The sequence below is a fragment of the Tupaia chinensis genome, unplaced genomic scaffold, assembly GCF_000334495.1.
Source record: "Tupaia chinensis unplaced genomic scaffold, TupChi_1.0 Scaffold143672_1, whole genome shotgun sequence".
NCBI lineage: Eukaryota > Metazoa > Chordata > Mammalia > Scandentia > Tupaiidae > Tupaia > Tupaia belangeri.
In genome coordinates this window covers 128,213-131,309 of record NW_006203520.1, presented here as the reverse complement: position 1 = coordinate 131,309, position 3,097 = coordinate 128,213, and the positions used below count along the sequence as shown (strand labels likewise).

Here is a 3,097-nt window from a genome sequence, read left to right as displayed (position 1 = left end):
TGGAAAATAGATTTTGAAAAATTAGTTAAATCTAAATTTGAAAAACCTCACAATAAATTGCTATCTGACCTTTATGCAAGAGGAAAGGGATGACCCCCCCAAAATATCAAAAATATTTCTGTTCTAAAAACTCTAAAGGTATAAAAAATTCCTATTGTTTTCTACCATCCTTAAGTATATAATTAAAAATTTCAAAAAAGGGTTTACTTAAGAGGTATCAATGTCAAAATAATCCCACGAAAATTGTCTCTTGTAATCCTAGTGTGTGAAACATAAAATCAAGTACTTGGATGGTTTGAAACCTAAAAATGTCATACGGACTTAGAAGATAAAAAGCACAGAATGCTAGTTCTCACTGGATCCTCTTCTTTTTTTTATTCTATTTTTTAAAGCTTTCCAGGAGTTCTCATCAGGCCTTATCAGAATAATGTAGCACTTGGGCAAAAAGATGCAGACTAGGACCCCTGCACTGGAGGACGGCCACCATGGACTTCTCCTTGGTGCTGTGATAGACAGGGACAAATGTGATCCAGACACTGCAGAACACCAGCATGCTGAACGTGAGGAACTTGGCTTCATTGAATGTGTCAGGCAGGTTCCTGGCCAGAAAAGCCACGGTGAAACTCCCCAGGGCCAAGAAGCCCAGGTAGCCGAGGACACAGTAGAAGACAATCACTGAGCCCTTGTTGCACACAATGATGAAGTTTCTGGGCTCAGAGTGTGAGTCAATGTCAATGAAAGGGGGAGAGGTTGCCAACCAGATTCCACAGATCACCACTTGGATTAGGGAACAAATGGAAATGACAGAATTACAAGCCCCTGATAGCAGCAGGTACCTCATTATTCTTCCAGGTTTCATGGCCTTGAATGCTAAAATCACAGTAATGGTTTTGGCCAAAACAGTGGAAACTGTCATAGCGAACACAGGAGCAAATGTGACTTGTTGAAGTATGCAGGTGGCTGTGGTAGGATGGCCAATGAAGAGCAGAGAGCAAAGGAAACACAGGAGGAGAGAGATGAGCAGGATGAAGTTCAGAGTCTGGTTATTGGCCTTGACTATGGGAGTGTTTCGGTGCTTCACAAAGGTGGCTAAAACCACAACTGTGACCACAGACAGGCACAGAGCTATACAGGCCATGACCAACCCCAAGGAATCCTCAATAGCTAGAAATGTCGCAGATTTGAGGAGGCAGTGGGTTCTCTCATTGTTTGGAAACTCTTGAACTGAGCACTGCATACACTGCTTTGCATCTGGTGGGAAAGGAAAGACCCATGATTTCTGTTTCACAAGTTCTTTATCTTTCTTTCTTTCTTTTTTTTTTTTTTTTAGAGATTTTTGCTTAAGGGAATATGTGCTTGCCTGAGCAATAGATAGAGACAGAAAGCTTGAAATTTTTTCAGCTGCATGTAACACCAAATACATTGAAACTGGATCTCAGCATTGAGAGATATTGGTTGGCCTATCTTATGGATCAATGATGTTACCAAGAATGAGGATTCATTCCAGATCACTTCTCTACTCTCCCCTGGTTTTCCTCTGATAAGTCTTTTATTCTAATGATTTATACTATTTGTTAAGAACAATAGAAATGAACCTGCCAAGTGACTGCCATTTCTCCCCACGAACTAGCTTTCTTGTCTATATTCAGAAAAATATAAACCTTCCATCATTATAACCTTTATCGCAACCCTAATTTTTGGTAATAACATGTTACATATTAATACAAGACTATTTTCATTGTACTTTTTCATTTTTCTGTCACCTATTCTCCTAAACTTTTCCATGAAAATGTTAAAAAGCAGTTTGACTGACTTAAACACTTCGGGTTTTAATGGTATTTATTGCTCTAACATAATGTTTTTCTGAGGACCAGCACATAGTGTAATGGTCATGAAACATATATATGCACAAAATCACAAGTGTAGAATGGAGGAGAAGGGATTGTGTCATGGCCATACCCAATTAGGGGTGATTTTTTGCTGTATGTCTCTTTTTCTGTCTCTGTCTCTTCAAGGAGTGTATGCACCTTATAGAAAAAAAATCTCTAAAAACATTTTCTAAAAATTTGTTTCTAAATTATATTATTGAACAATTGTGTATCATTTTTAAAATTTCATTGATTTACACCTGAAAACATGGTTTGTTTACCTTCATGTAAGTGATAGGTAATATATATTTTCAGCTTTGCACATTATAAGGTCTCTGTTGTGACTGTCCAACTCTATTGTTAGCATGAAAGCAGTCATAGGGAATATGAAAATTAATCAACATATCTATGTTTCAATTAAATTTTATTTACAGAAATAGGTGATAGTTTACCTCTTCATTCCTCAAGGTTCTAATTTATCTTATTTTAGCTAATATTAGTACAACAATATAATGTTCTCAAAGAATTAAAGAATGGAATTCAGTGAGTTCTAATATTAGTACAACAATATAATGTTCTCAAAGAATTAAAGAATGGAAATCAGTGAGTTGTATTGTGGTTGAGGCACCAGACTCCCACATGGCTGATTGCAGTTTGAGTCCCTAACCTGGTGGCTTCAAATTCTGCCAAGTGCAGATGTGTGCATGCCTAAAATTCCAGGAGAAGAGAGGATAAGGGATTGCATTATGGCCATGTCCCCTGGCATGTGATTTCTCAATTTTTATCTCTCTGTCTCTCTGGTAAGTTCACATACCCTATAGCCAAAATCTCTCTCTAAAAATAATGAAAGAGTGGAAAGAAAGAAAAAGAGATAAATAAAAAGGAAAAAAGAGAAGAGAAAGAACGAGAAAAAGAATAAAGAAAGAGAAAGAAGAACAAAAGAAAAAGAACAAAGAATTAAAGAAAGATCATATATCATACTTTTTCTTGAATTAGTCATTCTTATTCTTAGAGTCAACAGATGTTTCTTGATACTGTCTCAGAGACATGCTTGGCATGCACAAACATATGTATGATTTATTCTGGATCCCATGCCCTGTGTTCCTCTATTTATATTTCTTGTTGTACACATTTACTTAGTGTTGCAAATCCTTCATTTGAGAGATAAACATTTTTTTTACTGCTTATTCTTATATGAACATATCTACTCACTCTCACTAGTGATTAAA

At 36.4% G+C, this 3,097-nt stretch overlaps 1 protein-coding gene across 1 annotated transcript in view; it reads right to left on the bottom strand.

Moving 5' to 3' along the window:
• Positions 1 to 345: 345 nt before the first annotated feature.
• Positions 346 to 3,097, bottom strand: part of LOC106733406 (vomeronasal type-2 receptor 116-like) — a 13,827-nt gene continuing 11,075 nt past the window's right edge. The window contains 2 exon segments of the mRNA XM_014582608.1: positions 346 to 475; positions 477 to 1,251. Coding sequence (XP_014438094.1) covers positions 346 to 475; positions 477 to 1,251 — 905 coding nt within the window.